At 37.3% G+C, this 20,681-nt stretch overlaps 1 protein-coding gene across 3 annotated transcripts in view; it reads left to right on the top strand.

Annotated features, from left to right (window-relative positions):
- RBM33 (RNA binding motif protein 33) overlaps positions 1 to 20,681 on the top strand; it is a 182,058-nt gene that overhangs the window by 8,739 nt on the left and 152,638 nt on the right. For all 3 annotated transcript variants that reach the window (XM_036758876.1, XM_036758875.1, XM_036758877.1), the window contains exon 2: positions 7,194 to 7,272. In XM_036758876.1, coding sequence (XP_036614771.1) covers positions 7,194 to 7,272 — 79 coding nt within the window. The remainder of the gene's footprint in view (positions 1 to 7,193; positions 7,273 to 20,681) is intronic.

The raw sequence follows: 20,681 nt of genomic DNA, 5'->3' as shown, positions 1-20,681 counted from the left end.
GCTTCTTTAAAAATATGTTTATTTTTTGAACGTTGTTCATTGGAAACGTTTGAATGTGAAACCTATGGTTGTGCATAATTCTGCTTAGTAGAATTTTATTTGTTGTCCTAACATTCTTGTTTCTGACTGTTAGCGCTTAATATGAGCGTGGGAAGGAACCTTGGTGGCCATGTAGACTAACCCATGTGTAAACAGAATCCCTACTCTGTTTTTGACAAATGGTTATATAACCTGTGCTTGAAGACCTCCAAGAAGGAGGAATTCACCACCACTCAAGGCAGCCCATTCCACTCTTGGACACCTCTAATTGTTAGGAAGTTTTTCTGACATTAACACTAAAATGTTTGCAGCTTGTGCTTGTTGCTTGTGTTTCTGCCAAATGCAACAAGTCTAATCCCTGTGCATATGAAAGTCCTGCAGACACTTGAAGACCGCTATCACGTCCCTCCTGAAGTTTTACTCCAAGCTCAACATCCCCAGTCTTTTCCAACCAGTCATTATATGACATGAACTCAAGATAATCCACCATTCTTGTTTCCCTCCTCTAGAAATTATCCAAACCTAAACTATGGTACACAGAATTGAACATAATATCCCAGATGAGGTCTGATGAAGGCAGAGTACAGTGATTACGTCCTTATTCCTGGAGTTATGACTTCCCTTAATTCGGCTAAGATTGCACTTCTTTTGCTGCTATATCATTCTGCTGACTTATATTAAATTTTTAGTACACTGAAACAAGTAGATTTTTTTCAGAACTGCTCTCTAACTATATCTCCTGCATCTCATTCTTATGTACTTTTCCCAATCATACTCAGTGACTTATAGTTAAAAATTTTGTTCTTTTCTCTTTTTTGAAAATTAATATATTTACCTTTCTCTAGACTTGTGGTACCTGTCTTACTTTCCATGGTCTTTCAAATATTAACAGTGCTCAGCAGTAATTTCTGTCAGTACCTGAGGATGTAGTTCATCTGGGCTAGTTGACTTGAATTCATCCAGGGCAGTTAAGTACTCTCTTATTAGTTCTTTGTTTATTTTTTCTGTCTACTATCTATTTATCATTTTGGTTTTGTAGTTTCCAGGGAAAAGATCATACTCTTTGGCAGAAAAAGTAGAAGTTAAATAAGAAATGAGTAGCTTCACCTTCTCTCTGCTGTCATTTATCTTATCCACCCCAAAGGTCCTATCCCTTCTTTGATCTTCCTCTTTTTTTTTTTTTGCATGAAAAGAAAAAAAAACCCTTTTGTTCTTGTTATATTGATCATATATAAATCTAAAAAATGCAAATACTATCTGCAGTCTTGCGCTACATTTGCCAGGATGACATTGAATAGACCAAAAAATTGAAAAGAACTATAAAGATCTCTATTGCAAACTTATTTATCCATCAGAAGTAGCAGAGCCACTCTATCTGACTCTTGGCTTCACAGTCCTGGATGTATTGCAGCAGGAAGTAGAAATAGTACTAAAGAAAACGAAGATGGGAAGAGCAGCTGCATTAGACCAAGGGTACTCTGAGGAGACAACATAGCTTTAAGGGTATTGAGAGCGCAATTTTGAAATGTAGGAAAAAGGAGAAGGGTAATGAATGCTTGGAAAAAACATGGGATTTATCACTGCCAATGAAAAGTATCTGAGAAAATATAAATAACTCTTGGACCCATATGTCCACTATCCCAGGTCTATAAAGTCTTTGAGAAACTTCTGAAGTATGTTGCTAAAAGTTTGAAAAGGAAATGGTAAATATTCTACCAAAAACCCACATTTTTATAGTTATACAGTTAATTGAAGGATATAAAGCATACAAGATTCCACTGTACTTACTGTTGGTTGACTTTTTTTGGGAAATGTTTTGTTAATACTTCTTTAAAAGGTTCTTTTTCCAGCAAGTTGTTTCCCATGTATATGTTAAAATCATGCAAGATCCTTTAAAAATAGAATGTCAGAGAGAATTTTTACCCTTAAGTAAACCATTATGCAGGGAGATGTTTATTTATCAAAGGTGATTTCTGTGATCATAGAGGGTATCCAATGCAGAATCCAAATTAAAGTGGGATTCCCTATTGATGGTTAGGTCCTCAAAACACCTTTGATTGTGGTTGATATTATGCCGATTACGTCAAGCCTTGGAACATTGCAGAATTTCCTAAATAAGATGTTTTATTAGTCAGGAGCTTTACCTAACTGCCTTCACAGGAAAAATCAAGTGGACAAAGAATACTTATTGAACAGACACTCCATATGGACAGTGAGCTGAGCTAGGCCCAGAATTGAGTCAGGGGAGGAGAACAGGTGGGGTTGCCTTTTGGATAAGGCATTTTTATTGACCTAAAAAATTTCCCTGAAACAAGTTTCCATCTTTTAAAAAATCGTTGGCTGTATGGTTGTGATTCATGGAATACTACAATCCTCTAAGAATTAAAGTTATGGCTTACCGTTAGTGCATTGTAAAGGCACATAGATTAAATAGGTTGTAACATATTAGAAAGAGTAGCACAAGAGAAGTGGAATAAATATGTCATTGGAGGGCTTTATGACCAGAGAAGGGAAATGGGCTTGTCCTGTATGAAGGAGTAATCAATGCATAGCTCATACTCTTTATTGATAGTCACTTATGGTGAAATGATCAAGGAGAAAGCCTTGGGAATGTTTTCCAGATCATGGAAGAAAGTCAACTCAGACGTGAGAAGGCAATGTTCAAATCTGTCAGATCCACTGAAGTAACACTTTGCCTTAGATTTGACTGCACTCCCAATTTCTGTGTTTAAATTAGAATTTTCAGGGTATTTTAAGAGACATCATGCTTTTTGATCAGCATTTGAAAGCATTATATCACATCTTTTCTTTTTTTTTAATTTATTAAATCGGATTTTTTATTTTTAGTTTACAAAATTGGAACACTGTTACACTGCTGGTGGAGTTGTGAACTGATCCAGCCATTCTGGAGAGCAATTTGGAACTATGCCCAAAGGGCTATAAAAATGTTCCTACCCTTTGACCCAGCAATACCATTTCTAGGGCTGTATCCCAAAGAGATCACACAAGTGGGAAAAAGACCCATACGTACAAAAATATTTATAGCAGCTCTTTTTGTAGCAGCAAAGAATTGGAAATCAAGGGGATTCCCATCAATTGGGGAATGGTTGAACAAGTTGTGGTATAGGAATGTAATGGAATATTATTGTGCTGTAAGAAATGGGGAATATACGGACTTCATAATAACCTGGAAAAACCTACACGATATAATGCTGAGTGAGCAGAGCAGAACTAGGAGAACATTATACACAACCACCAATATATGGATTCTGTGATAACTAACTCTGATGGACTTGGCTCTTCTCAGCAATACAAGGTTAAACAACAACTCCAAAGGACTCATGATGGAGAGAGAGCTATCTACATCCAGAGAAAGAACTATGGAGTCTGAATGCAAATTGAGGCAAACTATTTGCTCTCCTTTTTTTCTTTTGTTTTTGTTATTTTGGGTTGTGTTTCTTCTTTTTCATGATTCATTCCACTGGTCATAATTCTTCTTTGCACCTTGACTATTATGTAAATAAGTTTAATGCAAAGGTTTATATAGAATCTATATCAGACTGCATGCTGTCTTGGGGGGAAGTGGGAGGGAAGGGAAGAAAATTTGAAACTCAAGAACATGTAAAACTTTTCCAGTGATAAAATCATATCAGTTTCTGATGTTGAATCATTTGATGGTGCCTATGAAAGGATGTTAGTGGTGAGCACTTTATTTTCTGGTTCTTCTGTAGTTTTGGTAATTGAGGGAAAGGAGGGTGGTGTTCTAGTACCTGCAGAGGCAGCTTCCATGTCGTATTTTCTTCACAAAGATTGCTCACTAAAATGATGGCTAATGACTTCAGGGCCAGGACTAGAAGGACTGATAGTCTCAGGAGCACTATTACCCACAGGACTCATGGACTTTCCTGGTTAGCAGTGATAGTGGTGTTGGTGGTGGCAGTGATGGTGGTCCCCTTCTTCACAAGAGTTGCTTCCTATATTAGGAAGGCAGAATTTATGATTTCAAAGAGAATCTCATATGTGCCTAAAAGGTCCGGAACCGCAGGATATAAGGAATTCTCTAGGCAGAAGGCAGGAGAACTAAAGCATGTATTTACACTCCACAATAACAAGCCCACAAACCAGCGTCCCCATTTTGATATTTTCATCAAAAGCTTCCAGGCCCAATAAGTCCACCTTATAAGAGTAACCAGGAGGCCACAGAGAAGCGAGATGGTATAAGGCAAAATCGTATACATGCTTCCCCTCTACGGTAAGAAGATTACCCACTAGCCTCTAGTCAGCTCTGCTACTGGCAGCTCAGCTTCGGCTGTAGGTGTCTCTGGCTCCAACCGGAAAAGGAAAGGAGGATCTTCAAGCTGCCCTCTCCCCTCTTATAGAGTTTTTGACATCATCAAGCGCCACCTGAACGACCAGGGCCGATTGGTTCTTGACTTGGCCCCTCCCCCAGCGTAGACCACGTTAACACACCTCCCCTCAGCCAGCGCCACGACTCATCACACAGGAAGCTCTGGTCCTGCCCCGGAAGAGCAAGCCCCAGCATCCAGGGAAGCTCAACGAGGCGAGCTGAGTCATTCAAAGAAAACAAAGTCCATTCTGGCTACACTTCCCCTCAGGGATGGCTGTGGTAGGCCAGGCTAGAAGCAGAGCCCTCTTGTATGGGATTTACCAAATAGTTTCAATTTCCGTTAATTTATTTATCTTAAAGTTGCACCAGGAGTTCTTCAAACCTATGGAATCATAGTTCTGCCCCCTTCCCCTTTCGCCTATCAATTTATTTAAACCTTTCTTGAAGATTTTTTTAAGTTGGTATACTATTTGGGGTTATGAGTTCTATATATTTATACCCTTTTTGGTAAAAATCTAGTTGAACCTCTTACAGTCCTAGAAAATCCTCTTTGAAATCCTGTCTGGAATTCACAGGTTTTATATCTCTATAGTACATTAGTATCTTTTATGAAGTGCATACTTTATGTCATGAATTCAGTGAGATGTTTGGCAGATCATATTCTCTCTAGATGTGTGTATGTGTACATACATATATAAAATATATGATGAATGCCCGATAATATAACATGAAAAGCCTATAATTTGGCTGTTTCTTTTTCCCTAATATTAGCATTGTAAAGAGTATCCAGGACTTTGTTTTTAGTGACTATTTTCTCTAACTTTTATCCTTGTCAGTAGAGCTAAATTTAACAATAATTGTCAGCCATTCTTTTTATGCTTTTGTATTTTTGAACTATTTTTGCAACATTTTGGAGATTTTAATGTTTCAATCAGAATCTGAACCCTACTCCTACCCTCTCCCAGTCACCTTTTTCTTTTTCTAATAGTGAAAACAGCAGTTCATCTTTAAGTAATTTAGTCACATGCAGTTGCTGTTTGGACCATTTGCTACATCCTCAATGACCTTTGTCTTGGCAGTTATATTGATTGTAATTCTTGGTGGTTTTCTTTTCTATTTTCTCTCCCCTCAAAGCCAGCTCTTTCATCCTTAGAACCTCCATTTAACTCGGAGGTCAGCAGTCTCTTTAATCTTGATTGCCAGTGTGGTTAAGCAGTGTCCTTGTGCACTCCTGGAAAAATCTATGACACATAGATCTAAAAGGCTGAGGATAAAGATTGTACTGGGGAAAAATGAACAGGGGTAGAAATAGAAGGAAGTGTGCATATGATTGGGAGTAGAAAAGTGTCATAAGTTGTTTGCTCCTGAATTAGTGTTTACATAGATACTTATACATGAATCTTTTTTAAAGAGACTTTAGATGCTGCTTATTGTGGAAAAAGACACTATAGAACTGGATTTTTGAATTTTGTTCACTGAAGGAGTTCGAATGCCCTAGTTAGATGGTTTTGTTTTGCTGAAACAGTAAAAACAAGACCAACCAAACAGAAACACCTGTATTGTATGGGAAGACCCAAGTAGGACCAGATTTAGGAATTCTTTTATACTATTCCTTTGAGTAAGTGATCCAAGCATATTCAGCTTCTTAGTATGATTCTGTACCTTTTTTTAAAAAATCCTGAAAGCAGGGCCAAGTTGAAATCTGGCCTTGGACACTTACTAGCTGTGGGACATTGGGCAAATCATTTAACTTCTGTTTGATTCACTTTCTTTATCTGTAAAAAATAAGGATAGCACCAACTTCCCAGAGTTGTTGTAAGGATCAAATGAGATAATATTTGTAAAACACCCTGCACATAGCAGGCACTTGATAAATGCTTGTTTCCATCCTTCCTTAATCTTTTTGGTGTTGTGAAATAAGAGAAAGTATAGAACTTGATTGTGTCTTGTTCCAAGTTCATTCTACATTATTGACAAGCCCAAGGTATTTTTTCTTATTCCTTGGTCAGACTCTATCTTAGCTATACTAACCTGAGGCCCCTGAGGGGGAAGGGTGTTAGTCTTCCTACATAAAATCTTCACTTTTTAAAATTTTCCAAGCAGTATTGATTTTAAACTCCCTATTATGTTTGCTTTTAGTGAATAAATGGGGATTAATTTTTAATAATGTATTGTAAAATTTGATTATAGATTATAAATATTACAAAGGTCTCTAGTATATAAAGTTTTATTCGTTATGTAGAAAAGAAGAAATAGTTTAGATTTTATGTAGTGTTTTATAGTTTAGAAAGTGCTCTTGATATATTCTCATTTGGTCCTCCTAATAACTCTGAGATAGGTGGTATAAGTACTATTATCTGTATTTTATAGATGAGGAAATTGAGACCCAGAGGGGAAAAAATAGGTCACATAACTGATAACTAGTTAAACTAGGACTTAAAAACCCCGGTCTTATGGCCTTAAGCATGATGTTCTTTTCATTGTGCTTTATTATTTTCCTATGATTTTTTTTTCTTCAAAGTTTTTCTTTACAAAGCCATGCTTTTCTCTAGTCAGTGCCTTCACTAACTGATATTTTCTTATACCCAATGGTACTTAATAAAGAATTGTTTTCCTCTCATAGGACTGGGTGCCCTTAATTATTGCCCATTAATTTAAAAAAAAACTTATGTTTGTGCATATTCAGCTGAAAAGTAAACAGTTCATAATACACTTATGTAGATTTACAGAATTCTTAAATATTTGTATTAGAATTTTTTGTGTCTTATTCTAGTAAGAACTATTTTTAATGAAGTCTTCTTTGCAGATGATGACTTTGATCAATTTGATAAGCCTGGTGCAGAACGATCTTGGAGAAGAAGAACTGGGGATGATGACTGGGACAGGTACTTTAAAAATTTTCATATTCAAATGCTATATATTGATTAATTTTATGGCCCCTGCCCTGGCAGTTTGTGTTCTGATGCTTAATAGAAGTTCACATACAAATGAAGTATTGGTTATATACATGCTAATGTGTTCTCTATAGTTCCTTATGTTCATGTAAACTATTTTAGTGGGTAGAAGTGATAATATGTGCACGTAATGGGTCATTCAGCAAATATATATGCACACCTGCTGCACAAATATACAACGAATAATTATATGCAAAAGATATGCAAAGTAGTTAAATACAAAGTATTTTGAGAGGGAGGGCTCTAGTACATGGGAGGAGGGGGGGATCTGGAAATGCTTCATGAGAAGATGGTGCTTAATCTGCATCTTAAAGGAAGAAAGGGAATCTATGAGGTTGAGGTAAGGGGAGAATGCATTCCATTCAGGGGTAATGACCACAGTAACGTCATGGAGGCCAGAGATGGAATGTTGTGTGAGAAGAACAGAAGGAAGACTAATTTGGCTGGTCACAGAGCATGGGAGGGGGAAGTAACGCACAGTGAATCTGGAAATATAGGTTGGGACTGGATTGTGTAGGGTTTTAAAAGCTTAAAAGTGGAGTTTATATTTTGTCCTAGAGGCAATACGAAGCCACTGGAATTGATTGAGAAGGGGAATCACATGTTGTTAGATCTGTGCTTAAGGAAAATTACTTAATACATTATTATTTACAAAATAAAGTTTACAATATGATACAAAATTACTTAATATAATATTAACAAGTATATCTTAGGGAAACATTATAAACTGTGTGTTGATTGGGTTATTTGGTTTTGTAATCAGGAGTCGGTCATCTTTGGTATTATTGCCTAAGCAACTGTTTTTAGCCAGTCTCTAAGTTATGGGTGTGTGTGTGATACACACACATGATTATGTTGCACATATAATTACATATGATAGACAATATTGCATGTGTGTGTGTGTGTGTATTTTTTTTCTTGGCAAGGCAGTTGAGGTTAAGTGGCTCGCCCAGGGGTCACACAGCTATTAAGTATCAACTGTCTGAGGCCGGGTTTGAACTCAGGTCCTCCTGACTCTGGGGCTAATGCTCTATCTGCCGTGCCACCTAGCTGCCCCTATATGTATCACTATTGAAAACAGTGCATATTTTTTGTAGTAACTTAAAAATGGAAGGTGGCATATCATAGTGGTTAAAGGGTTGGCCTTGGAGTCAGGAAGACCTAGTTGAATTCCTACTTCTGTGATAAACTGATTCTGTAACTATAGACAAGATACTTAACGTCTTAGTGCCTTAGGTAACTCTTTAAGGTTGAGTTACAAGAGTAGTTAATCTGTGTTGGTGGAAGGTGTTTCCAAACTAGAAGTTCCCCATATCATAGGTATCAGCTCAAAACTGTCTAAAACCTACAGGTTAACAATAACATGCTAAATCTTCCTTGATAAATTAATTTCTTTTCAATAAATTGTTTGCTCTTTAGATATAATGTAATTTTCTTTGTTAAATTTTATGCCTCCATTGAGTAATAACTAATAAAGTAGAACTATACAAATTTCTCAATATGACTAATATAATTAGCATTAGATTTTGAAAAGACTTGTATTCTTTGATAATGTAATACCTTTTGTACAACTGATTTATTTTTTTTGTGGAATTGATTCTTTTTGTCTTTTGATTTCTGAGTACAACTTTTATGCCTATCTTTTGGAAATTTGCTAAAGATTGAATCAAATAATGAAGTCTTTCCTTTATCAGACATTGGGAAAGGATTTTAATAGCTCTCTAATTTAATCCATTCCTGAATAGGAATTCCCTTTATCACCTACCCAACACGTGATTATCTAGCCTTTGTCTGAAGACCTCTAATAAGTGAGAATCGAGTGTTTCTGAAAGAAGCCCATTCTGGTTTCGGTCACCTCTTTTTATTAGGATTTTACATCAGCCCCAAATTTGTTATCTTTGCAACTTCTAGCCTTTGCTCCTGGTTCTTCCTTCTGGGGCCAAGAAAAACAAGTTTGATCCCTTTTCTACGTGTCACCTTTTTGCATATCTATGAAGAAAGTTGTTCTGGTCCTTCCTTAGTCTTTACTTAAAGCCCAAGATCTGTGGTCCCTTCAGCCAGTCCTCATGACATTTTCTCAAGGCCTTGCACCATCCTAGTTCCTTCCCGTGGATGATCTCAAGCTTACAAATGTCATTCCTAAAATTTAGTGCTGAGAGCATAATATTCCATGTGTGATCTGACCAGAGAAGAATACAGTAAGGGCTATCAACATCTTCTTCAAGCTTCACTCTCTATAACCATCGCCTAGCCAATCAGATACTGTACCTTGTAAATTCTATCTCTGCAATGTATTTTGTGTTTATCCCTCCTCTCCATTTTCAGTTTCCACTTAATTTGAGCCTCATCACCTTTTGTCTAGGCTACTTTAATAGTCTCCAGATTGAACTCCTTATATCAGTTCTCTCCCCTGCCCGTCTTCCAGATTGCTGCAAAAATAATTTTTATAAAGCACAGGTTCACCGTGCTTTACTACTCATGTTTCAGTGGGTCCCTATTGCCTCTAGGATAAGATACAAATTCTTATCGTTGTCATTGAAAGCTCTTCACACTTTAGCTTCTAACCTGCCTTGGCAGACTTGTTTCACATCACTCATATTAGACTGCTTCCTTTTCCTTGAGCTTCGTGTTCCGTGTCTTGTCTCAGTGTCTTTGCATAGGCATGTCCCCACTCCTTTCCTTCACCTTTTAAAATCAATGCCTTCATTCAACCCTCAGCTCATGTGCTAACTCCTACATAGGCATTTTCTGATTCCCCTCTTCTGTTTAAATATTATCCCCTCAATGAAATCTGAACTTTTTGAGGGCAGGTACTGGATTTTTTGTTGTTTTGTTTTTGTAACCCCCTTCCTGGCTCAGTGCCTTGAATATAGTAGACTCTTAATTAATACTTGTTGAATTGAGTTAAATTCAGCCCCTCTACCTCCCATGGATTGGCTTAGGTGGTATCAGCATTGAATTGTAGTGATAATAGTAACTCAAAGCACTTGACATACATTTTCATTTCATTTTTACAATACTTTTGTGAGATAGTGGTTGGAGCTTAGAAAAGTTATGACTTGTACTAACATAACCCTTTATGGGCAGAAAAGAGACTCCCAGGCCCTGCAGTGGCTGAAATTCACTGTACTGACTGCTTTAAGTAAGATTCTCAGATTTCAAAGGGATATAGGAGAGCTCCTCCTGTTTGTTTCCCCAGGGTAATAGATTCCCTGGCTGAGTGCCAGAGGTCTTCCAGTAGTGCTGAAAGCATTATTTTTTTTTTTACTTAAAAAAGTATTTTCCTTTGAACTGTGAAGTATCACTTATCCATCTATGTTTGTGTACCTCAATGGGCATATAAGCTGCTCTAGTTTTGGTTAGCTCTCTTTGTTAGGATGTTACATCAAACCTAAATTTGCATCTTTGTTCTGAAGAAATGTCTGAAGAAGAAATCGCAGCTCCTTTAAGTATGAAGTTACCTTGTTGAGTAATAGAGAGAGGTATTGTCTTACTTAGTTTACTCAAAATTATCATATTGACATTAAAATAAATGTTAAATATAAATTATTCAAACACTTTCACTAATCAATTTTATTTCGTAATGGTTTTTTCGGGGGGTGGGGTGGGGTCAGTCGGTTAAGTGGCTTGTCCAGGCACTAACCGAGAGTAAGTATCTGAGGTTGGATTTGAACTCAGGTCCTTCTGACTTCAGGGCTATAAGCTCCATTCACTACATCACCTAGCTCCCCCTATTTCATAATGTTTTAAATTTTTATCACAAATGAAACTCAAGGTTTATGACCTTCCAAGGCAGTTTACTAGTTGGAGAGAAAGGCAAGCATTTGAACCTGCTATGTGCCCTTCAGACCCCAAGTCCCTCTTCACCTGCTTGCTGTGGAGAGTGGAATGCTCAGAGATTGAGAGTTGAGATTGTAGGAAATGGGAGGAGTTTTGTTTCCACAGAACTAAAGGTGTACTTCCCCCCCCTCCCCCACCCCAAGCTTTAGCAGAAACCAGGCCTCAAGGTCAGTCAGGTGAGAGGTCAGAGGCTTGTATGCATGCACATGCTTTTTTGAGAAGGCAGTCAGGGGAATTAGAGAGGCCAAACCGCTTGAACCAGTTCAAGCTTATCCAGGGTCTGGTGTTGGTCAAGAATCCAGGCCTACTGATTTGCATAATTTGCATATGTTAAAGAGGGAAAGTAGGAGAAATAAAAGAATGTAGTTTAATCCTAAACTAAGAAAAGGAAAATCTAATTAACTTCACTTTTGCTTCTGTATCCTTATTATCCTACCTATATAAACTGTATAACCTAGGAAAACTATGTAAAAAATAAAGATTGTAAACTAACCATAACTCTAGCAGGAGTGGAGGGAATGGTTACTCCTGCTCCTGCAGCTGTATCAGTGTGTGTTCCAGTGAGCACTACACCCGTTCTCTCCAGGAGTGTAATAAAATGTTTTTTTTTGCCCACTCTGGTCCTGAGTTCTTTGGGTGAGAATGGGCAAATCTCATGGATTTTCCTAAGGTCAAGTAAAAGAAAGCAATGAGCATTGGAAGCTGGTCTGGGGTTTACTCCTGGGTCTTGCCTTGGGGTGTCCTGTGATTCCCACTGCGGTGTTAAGAGGGCTACCACTCTGGCTTCCCTTGGGGAACCCTGTGGTTTGCACAGCCTTCTTAAGGGGCCATCACTTGGGTATTCTTAGGGACTGACCCTAGGAAGCCCTGTGATCCCCACAGATTAAGGGTGGGGGGCTACCACTTGGCCTTCCCCTGGGAGTCCTGTGGTCTGCACAGCCTTCCTTAGGGATTATCACAGATTTCTTCCTCAGGACTTTGGCCCTGCCTAGGAAGTCCAGTGATCCCCAAAACCGTGTTTTCTCACAATTTGGGGAGGTCCAGTGATCCCCAAAATTGCGTTTCTCACAAGATCTTTTTACCTTTCTGGTTGGGAAGCACTGCTTTATTCAGTCAGGGGCTTTTGCATTTGAATTAGAAGATATTCTAATAAAATATGATGCTGTTATATTTCTAGATTCTTAAATACTCTAGTTATTGTTTTTCTTCAATTTATAGTCATTTCTTAAATGCCTGCTGTGTGAGAGGTACCGTGTTAGGCACAAGAGATGCAGAGGGGAAAAATGGCAAATTCACCACCTTCTCCTCAACTCTCATCCTTGTTGACCTCTTTATAGCCTTTGTCGCTGTTGGTTACTCTTTTCTCATTGATGCTTTATCTCCTTTCTAGGTTTCCGTGACATGACTACATACTAATTGTTCTTTCCCAGTCTCTGTTGCTGAATTCTTCCTTATGGAGATGATCTTCATATTTATGCAGCTCTAACCTCTCCACTGACTTCTGGTCTCCCATTGTCGTTTGAACATTTCAGCCTGGCTGTCCTGTAGACATCTTAAGCTCAACATGTCCAGATTTGAACTCATTATCTTTCTCCATGAAAGCTCCCTGCTTCACAACTTTCCTGTTACTCTGGAGGGTACCACCACTCTTCTAGTCATGTAGGCTTGCAACCCCTTTGTCATCTTCTATTCTTCACTCATACCCTACATATTCAAGTTTATTGTCAACTGTTGTCATTTTCACAATTTTCCTTTTCTGCTCAGAGCTAGCTGGTGCAGACCCTTAACATTTCCTGCCTAGACTTTTGCAGTAGCTTTTTGTTTGGTTTCTCTGTCTCAAGTCTCTGTCCATTTCAATTTATCTTCCACTTAGCTGACACAAAGAATTTCCTAAAGTGCAGGTCTGACCATGTCACTCTACTCAAATTCTGATGAATTACCTTTAGGATCAAAGATAAAATCCCATCCGGCATTTATGGCTCTTCATAGCCTGACCCCTTCTTCTTTTTCTGCCTTTTTAAACTTTGCTCCATTTACATACTGTATGATCACTGATTAACTTGTTCCTTATACATTGGCACTCTATTTCCTGATTCAGGGCCTTTTCACTGCTGTCTCCCATGCCTGGAATATTCTTCCTTCTTCTATCAGACTCAGCTTAAATCCCAGCTTCTGTAAGAGGTTGTTTCTGGCATTTCTAGTCCCTTCCCTCAATTTATACTGTGCTTATATTATAGGCATATAGTTATTTACATGCTGTCTCCCTTTTAGACTGTAAGTTTTCTGAGTACAGGGACCATGTTTTTACTTTTATTTGTATTTCCAGTTCTTATATAGCACAGTATGTGTCACACAGTAAGTGCTTAATAAATGCTTGTTGACAGACTCATTTGATCAATGAAGAGAGGGAGGTGTATTTTTAAAATTTCTTTGGGGATGTACTTAGTCATAATAATGCCACATTTTTAGTTTGAGAGCTGATTTTTTTCCCATTTATGCTGTCAGTATGTACAGGTTTTTTCTTTAAAAAAAATTCCCATATGTTTCTGAATTGTGTTTCATCTGGTACAATAATGTTCCATTGCATTCATGAACCACAGCTTGTTTAGCTATTCCCTGGGTCTGCCACACATTTGCTCCCCTACAGTGAGCTTCGTTCCCGTTGTCTTTCACTCCAGTGATTCCTTAGCCATTAATCAGGAATCCCTTGTTCCTATCATACTTTCCATCTTTCCAAACTTCCCAATCTTCAGTTTTGTTCATCTCTATCCCTGCAGCAGGGCAGTCCTATTTTCTGTTTCTCTTTAATTGATTCTCTATCTTACTTTGCCAGAGGGCTATTCCAAATCGTCTTTGCTCTCCTCAAATAACCCACGCCTTCCCCCATCCTCTCAGCTAAGGTCTTTGCCTTGTAAACTTGTACTGTTTGGTACTGAAAAAATAAAAGCGATCAATGTTGAGGTCCTTTTTTTTCCTTCTATATCTCAAAACCCCTGGACACATCCCTATCCCCTGCTTTAATGCTGTGTCATGAAGGGGCCCTTCTTACCAAGTCCTGTCTCTGCATGTACCCTCATATCCTCATCTTCTAGTAGATTGCCCTCACAATTCTCTTTTATTTCTCTTGAGTTATGCTGTTATTTCTCTCACTATTCCCTATAAACATGTCTGTCTCCTCCACTTTTTTCCTTTTTAATATATTTGTATTTTGTAAATATTTCTAAATTACATGTGAAAATTTTTAACATTAATTTAAAAATTTTTTTGAGTTCCAAATTTTCTCCCTGCTGCCCTTCCCCCACCCCTTGAAAGAACAAGCAGTATGATATAGGTTATGCCTGTAAAGCCATGCAAAACATTTGCTGTGTTGCAAAAGAAAACACACACATACCCACAAGGAGAAACATAAAGTTTAGAAAGCATGCTTCAATCTGTACTCGACGTCTTCAGTTCTTTCTCTGGAATTGTCATGATTGGAGTACCTAAATCTTTCACAGTCATCTTCCTTACAATTTTGCCATTATTGTGTACACTGTTCTCCTGGTTCTCCTCACTTCACTTTACATCAGTTCATATCCTCCATTTTTAAAAAACCCTCACTAGATCTTACTATCCCCTTCACCTGTCATCCTGTTTCTCATCTCTTTTCCTAGCTAAACTGCAAAGTCTCTACACTTTGCTTTCTGGTTCCTCTTTTCTTAGTCCTTTGCAGTCTCTTCATTCAATTCTTTTTGAAGTTCTAAATGGTCTCTTAATTGCTAAATCCTGTAACTTTTTCTCTGTTCTCATTCTTTTTGTACTCTTTGTAGCATTTGACACTGCTACCATTTTCTCCTTCTAGATACCCTTGTCTGTCTGGGTGTTAATCGTTCTATTGCTTGTCTGATTCTTCTTTCCCTCTTTCCTTTTCTGGTTTGTTGTATTCATTGTTCACATTAGGTCCCCTCTCCCCCCCAATTTTGGCACTATCCTGGGCCACTGTCTCCTTATATATACATTCTCTCAGTGATCTCTTTAACTTCCATGGGTTTGATTATCATCTTTATGCAGATGAGTCTTTATCTCTCTCTTAAGCTTCAGTCTCATACCACCAAACCACCTATTAGATGTTAAGAAAAAAAGTTTTTTCTTCATAATCTGCCTCTCTTGCTGCCCTCCATTTCCCTTCATTGAGCAACAAAGCAAACTAATAAAATCCTAACTGTAAACGTGCATAGCCCAGCAAAACTAATGCCCAACTATATGCCAATAAAACTGACAATCTGAATTAAGTGGATGAATATTTACAAAAGTATAAATTGCCCGGATTAACAGAATGGGAAGTAGATTATTTAAATAACCCTTTCTTAGAAAAAGGAATGGAACAAGTCATTTAACTCTCTAAGGAGAAAAAAAACCGGGACCAGGTGAATTTACAAGCTACCAAACATTTGAAGACCTTTTAACTATAGTACTATGTAAGCCTTTTGAAAAAAATAGGTAAAGGCCTATAGAATTCCTTCTCTGACAAATGTGGTCTTGATACCTAAACCAAAGAGAGTCAAAAACAGAGAAAGAAATATGTAGACCAATTTCCCTAATAATTATTGATGCAAATATTTAAAATAAAATATTAGCAAGAAGATTACAGCAATATGTTTTACAGATCATACATTATGACCAGGCTGAATTTATACCAGGAATGTAGGAAAACCGTAAGCATAGTTGACCATATTAATAAACAAAAAAAAATCACAAGATCATTTCAATAGATATAGAAAAAAACTTTTTATAAAACACAACACCCATTCCTTTTAAAAAAAAACAGGAAACATGGGAACAAATGGGGTTTCCTTTAAAATAAAAAGCAATATCCAACTAAAACAAAGAGCAAGCTTTATCTGTCATGGGGATAAGCTAGACCTTTCTACTAAGATCAGGGGTGAAGCAATGATGTCTTGTCACCATTACTATTTAACATTGTATGAGAAATGCTAGTTATTGCAATAAAACAAGAAACAAGTTTTAAAGGAATTCACATAGACAAAAAGGAAATAAAACTATCACTTTTTGCAGCTGACATGATGGTTTACTTAGATAATGCTAGAGAATCAACTAAAAAACTAATTGAAACAGTGAGCAATATCAGCAGAATTGTAGATTGAGAAATAAACCCCATGGAAACCATCAGTGTTTCTATATATTACTAACAAAACCCAACAGAAAGAAAAATTCCATTTAAAATAACTAATAGTATAAAGTACTTGGGAGTCTACCTGCCAAGACCACACTTTACTATGGTTTATCCCTCCACCTGTGTTTTCTTTTCTCATTTTCTTCTGATTCCCATAGAACTTTGTTACTGTGTGTCACTTAGCCCTCTTAAAAAAAAAAGATTTCCTTTAAGAATTTGGTTGCTGTGCCTTTTGATGAATAGCTATTTTGTTTTTAATTATCTTTTTTTAGGAATGAGGGAGTTAGGTTGTATAGAGGTGTAGATATGTAATAACACCAATATCAGAAATGTTCTGGTTCTGAAACTCCCTACACCAGCTATCTGTTGGCAATTCATCTGTAACTTAGAGAGTTGTTCTGGATACTCAGAGGTTAAATGATTTGTCAATAGTCTCACAGCTGATATGTTTAAGACTCAGTATATAAGCTCAAGTTTGTTAACTCCAAAGGTTGGCACTATATCCATTATGCCACCCTTCTACTTTTTTTCCATTATCTGTGGTTCCTTAAATGTGGTGTCCCCTTTCTTTCTTAAGGAATTAGCAAACAAAAGATCTTTATCTGAAATCATAATGGGAGCTGATCCAAAACATAACAAATTTTATTCTAACCTCTAAGCAGTAAAATTTTATATCTTCTTTTCTAATCAATCTGTAATTTACTTTATTTGTGTTGATGAATTAAATTCATCAGCGTTTCCTAAACTCACAGATAGCTACCCCCTTTCTGCCCAAACTAAACAGAAAGCTCATTTTATTTTGTAAAAATCTAATCTTAAATGTAGTCCTTCATCTTTACTCACACAAAAAATAGATAGATGTAGGATTCTTTTACTGATAACAGTTTTTATATATTTTATATATAGAGACCTGATAAGAGTAGGTTTAGGAATCATCATCTGTCTCCCTCACTTCCTTGTTTAACTTATGCTTTTAGCACCTAAGAAATACTTTGTCCCTTCAGTCCCTTAAGTGATCCATTTATGTATCCCTTTTCATTGAGTTCTTTCTTAGAATTGATCCTTATTCTAGATTTTAGGCTTATCTTTTTCTTACAGGATACTAATTTCAACAATCTTTTATTCTTTACTTGGATTAAATTTCCTTTTTAAAAGTTTCATCTGTTGAGTCTGTTTTATATGTTAAAGGCTTTGCCTGGATCTGGATTTCTTATTTGGAAAGGAATAACTTCATTGAAGAACCACAGTTTTCTGTGATGGATTGTATTCAGTTTTTTGGGATAGATAATCTTGGAGTAGTGGCCATCTTTATTTATTTCGGGGTATATCGCATTATAACTTCTTTCATTTTTAGCCCTCATTGAGTTGTCTTTTTGGTTAGGTTCTTTTTCATATGTAAATTCTTTCCTACTGGTTGTTTTAAGCATCCCTTTTCCTGAGACACTGGATCTTGGTGACTAATATCTTGATGATTTAAATCTTCTCTGCTGGTATCCTATAAACCTTAATAATTTCTGCTATTTTCTCTGTTTCTAATACTTAGAGCATTTTCTTTTTGTTTAAGATTCCTGGAATGTGGGATATAGATGGTTTTTGTTTCTTTATTTTTCTTATAGGAGCTCAAAGATTGTCTTACTGAATTCTGTCCTGGATCTCCTCTTTTGTTTTCTAGAGTTCTAATGATGTGTTCTGCTTTCATGGGATTTTTTTTTTGTCCTGTTTGTTTTTCTGTCTCTTCACATTTTCCTTCTGCCTAAGTAACTCTGCTCCTCAGAGACCATTTCATTTTTCTACTCTTTCCTAGTTTATCAATTCTCAAATTTGTCTTCATTAATTCTTTCTTCACTGATCTTATTCTTCTTCTTAGCAATGTTATTTATGTTCTTATTTCTTTTTTCTTTTTTTAAAATTTATTTAATATATTTAGTTTTCAGCATTGATTTTCACAAAAGTTTGAATTACAAATTTTTTCCCTGTTTCTACCCTCCCCCCACTCCAAGATGGCATATATTCCGGTTGCCCCGTTCCCCAGTCAGCCCTCCCATCTGTCACCCATACTCTCCTCCCATCCCCCTTTCCCTTCTTCTCTTGTAGGGCAAGATAAATTTCTGTGCCCCATTGCCTTCTTTCCTAGTTGCATGAAAAAACTTTTTTTTGTTGTTGTTGTTTTTGGACGTCTGTTTTTAAGACTTTGAGTTCCAAATTCTCTCCCCTCTTCCCTCCCCACCCACCCTCACTAAGAAGGCAAGCACTTCAACATAGGCCACATGCGTATCATTATGTAAAACCCTTCCACAGTACTCATGTTGTGAAAGATTAACTATGTTTTGCTCCTTCCTAACCTATCCCCCTTTATTGAATTTTCTCCCTTGACCCTGTCCCTTTTCGAAAATGTTTGTTTTTGATTACCTTCTCCCCCTGTCTGCCCTCCCTTCTGTCATTCCCCATTTTTTTTATCTTCTTCCTCCTTTTTTCCTGTGGGGTAAGATACCCAATTGAGTGTGTATGGCATTCCCTCCTCAGGTCAAATCCAATGAGAGCAAGATTTACTCATTCCCCCTCACCTGGCCCCTCTTCCCTTCCTACAGAACCACTTTTTCTTGCCACTTTTATGCGAGATAATTTACTCCATTCTATCTCTCCCTTTCTCCCTCTCTTAATATATTCCTCTCTTATCCCTTAAATTGATTTTTTTTTTAGATATCATCCCTTCATATTCAGCTCACCCTGTGCCCTTTGTCTCTATATATATACACATACCTACATATATACATACATAGACACACGCATATGTATATATATGTATACACATACATATATATATATATGCATATTCCTTTCAGCTACTATGATATTGAGGTCTCATGAATCATACACATCATCTTTCTATGTAGGAATGTAAACAAAACAGTTCAACTTTAGTAAGACCCTTATGATTTCTCTTTCTTGTTTACCTTTTCATGCTTCTCTTGATTCTTGGGTTTGAAAGTCAAATTTTCTATTCAGCTCTGGTCTTTTCACTGAGAAAGCTTGAAAGTCCTCTATTTTATTGAAAGTCCATATTTTGCCTTGGAGCATGATACTCAGTTTTGCTGGGTAGGTGATTCTTGGTTTTAATCCTAGCTCCATTGACATCCGGAATATCATATTCTAAGCCCTTCGGTCCCTTAATGTGGAAGCTGCCAGATCCTGTGTTATCCTGACTGTTTTTCCACAATATTCAAATTATTTCTTTCTGGCTGCTTGCAGTATTTTCTCCTTGACCTGGGAGCTCTGGAATTTGGCCACAATGTTCCTAGGAGTTTTCTTTTTGGGATCTATTTGAGGAGGCGATCTGTGGATTCTTTCAATTTCTATTTTACCCTCTGGCTCTAGAATATCAGGGCAGTTCTCCTTGATAATTACTTGAAAGATGATATCTAGGCTCTTTTTTTTCATCATGGCTTTCAGGTAATCCAGTAATTTTTAAATTATCTCTCCTGGATCTATTTTCCAGGTCAGTGGTTTTTCCAATGAGATATTTCACATTGTCTTCCATTTTTTCATTCCTTTGGTTCTGTTTTATAATATCTTGATTTCTCATCAAGTCACTAGCTTCCATTTGCTCCAGTCTCATTTTTAAGGTAGTATTCTCTTCATGGTCTTTTGGACCTCCTTTTCCATTTGGCTAATTCTGCCTTTCAAGGCATTCTTCTCCTCATTGGCTTTTTGGAGCTCTTTTGCCATTGGAGTTAATCTATTTTTTTAAAGTGTTGTCTTCTTCAATATTTTTTCAGTATTTTTTTGGGTGTCCTTTAGCAAGTCATTGATTTGTTTTTCATAGTTTTCTCGCATCCTTCTCATTTTTCTTCCCAATTTTTCCTCTACTTCTCTAACTTGCTTTTCTAACTCCTTTTTGAGCTCTTCCATGGTCTGAGACCAGTTCATGTTTTTCTTGGAGGCTTTTGTTGTAGGCTCTTGGACTTTGTTGACTTCTTCAGGCCATATGTTTTGGTCTTCTTTGTCACTAAAGAAGGATTCCAAAGTCTGAGACTGAATCTGGGTGTGTTTTCACTGCCTGTCCATGTTCCCAGCCAACTTACTTGACCCTTGAGTTTTTCATCAGGGTATGACTGCTTGTAGAGCAAAGAGTACTTTCTTCCAAGCTTGAGGGGATGCGCTGTTGATTTCAGAGCTATTTCTATACAGCCAGCTCTGCCACCCCAGCACTCCTCCTTCCTCAAGAACCACCAGCCCGGACCTGACGCAAATCTTCAGCAGGCTCTGCACTCCTGCTGTGATCCACCACTTAATTCCTCCCACCACGTGGGACTGGGGCTCGAAGTAA

This window comes from Trichosurus vulpecula, chromosome 5 (assembly GCF_011100635.1).
Source record: "Trichosurus vulpecula isolate mTriVul1 chromosome 5, mTriVul1.pri, whole genome shotgun sequence".
Classification (NCBI taxonomy): Eukaryota; Metazoa; Chordata; class Mammalia; order Diprotodontia; family Phalangeridae; genus Trichosurus; species Trichosurus vulpecula.
The sequence above is the reverse complement of the archived record's forward strand: the minus strand, read 5'-3'. Positions and strand labels throughout refer to the sequence as shown.